The sequence below is a fragment of the Barbus barbus genome, assembly GCF_936440315.1.
Source record: "Barbus barbus genome assembly, chromosome: 41".
Lineage (NCBI taxonomy): Eukaryota > Metazoa > Chordata > Actinopteri > Cypriniformes > Cyprinidae > Barbus > Barbus barbus.
Genome location: NC_136719.1, coordinates 5,618,096 through 5,619,370, shown reverse-complemented (window position 1 = coordinate 5,619,370; position 1,275 = coordinate 5,618,096). Strand labels below are relative to the sequence as shown.

Genomic DNA, 1,275 nt, shown 5'->3' with positions numbered 1-1,275 from the left:
TAAAAAAAAATACGCCCCTGTCCAAAAACAAGCCCACCCTGAGGAAATACACACAAAAATGTCAGATCTTGCTTCATTGCACTGGAAAAAACACCTTTAAATCATTTAAGTTTAGGATTTAATGGACAGGGTAATAATTTGAAATGTGCATCATGATTATTTTATTGAACTTTTGTTAATTTGTATTAAATGTGAGAAGTGAAATGTTTTCTAAAACAGATATATTATATACAATGTCAATCACTGGCAATATTTACTCCTGTTAGATGAATTTTATTATTTAGTATTATTACACATCAGTACATTATATAGCAATTTTACTTAACAGCAGTGGCAAAAATAGCTTGAAATGTGATGAGTTTCTCTCTTTTATTCTCCATTCGGACATCTGTGAATCCAGAGGACTGCAGTGCTTCCATGTAGACCTCAGGACGCCATTTGTCTCCAGTGAGCACTTTCATATGAGCAGCTTTAATAACACTGTCTCGTCTGAGAGTTGTAACCATAATACCACCTGCAGGGATAGAAAATGATACATTCCACAATTATAACAAAAAGACATGCAGTTGGGTCCATCAATCTGACACAAAATTTTCATTCTCAATTCATTTTGGATGATATCATGTACTGTAGTTTTGAACTTATGGAGTTCATGCATCTCTAGATAATGAGAGGCATTCTAAATACTGTACAAAAAATAAACAATAAATAAATAAACCTTTTCAATAAACCAGTTCCAGTTCCATCGGTTTCTTTTATGAAGTTTACCATCTTAAATACAAAAGCATAGATGTTGATTTGGACATTTGATTGAATCACTCAAGTTCTCGAGATCTCACCTGGTTTCATCACTCTGTGAATCGCTCTCGATCCTGCTTTCAGATCCGGCCAGAAGTAATAACAGTTGCAGTGAAACACCTTGTCAACCGTGTTTTCCTCTATCGGCATGGCCACCAAATCACTGTAATACAGCAGAGCCTTTCCTCTTGAGATCTGCTCCTTCATGCGCTTACTGGCCATCTCATGCATGTATTGAGAGTAATCCACCCCGAGCAGTTTTCCCTCCGGACCCGTGAGGAGCTGCACCGCCGCTTGCAGACCGAAGCCCGGCCCGTGACCGAGCTCCAGCACCTTGTCATTGGGTTGTATGTTGCACAATCTCACTGCATTCTCCTCCAAAATCAGATTGTGCCATTTAAAGAACTTGGTCACCAGCCATCCAGTTACAGAATATGTGGGGTGACCCAGCTGTTTCCCCACTTTGGTAGGCAGCAT

At 39.1% G+C, this 1,275-nt stretch overlaps 1 protein-coding gene across 1 annotated transcript; it reads right to left on the bottom strand.

Moving 5' to 3' along the window:
• Window positions 1-317: 317 nt before the first annotated feature.
• Window positions 318-1,275, bottom strand: LOC306861069 (putative methyltransferase YdaC; the record flags this gene model as incomplete). Its single annotated transcript, XM_079403141.1, has 2 exons — window positions 318-514; window positions 840-1,275. The coding sequence occupies 2 exons, from the start codon at window positions 1,273-1,275 to the stop codon at window positions 318-320; spliced, it is 633 nt and encodes a 210-aa protein (XP_079259267.1).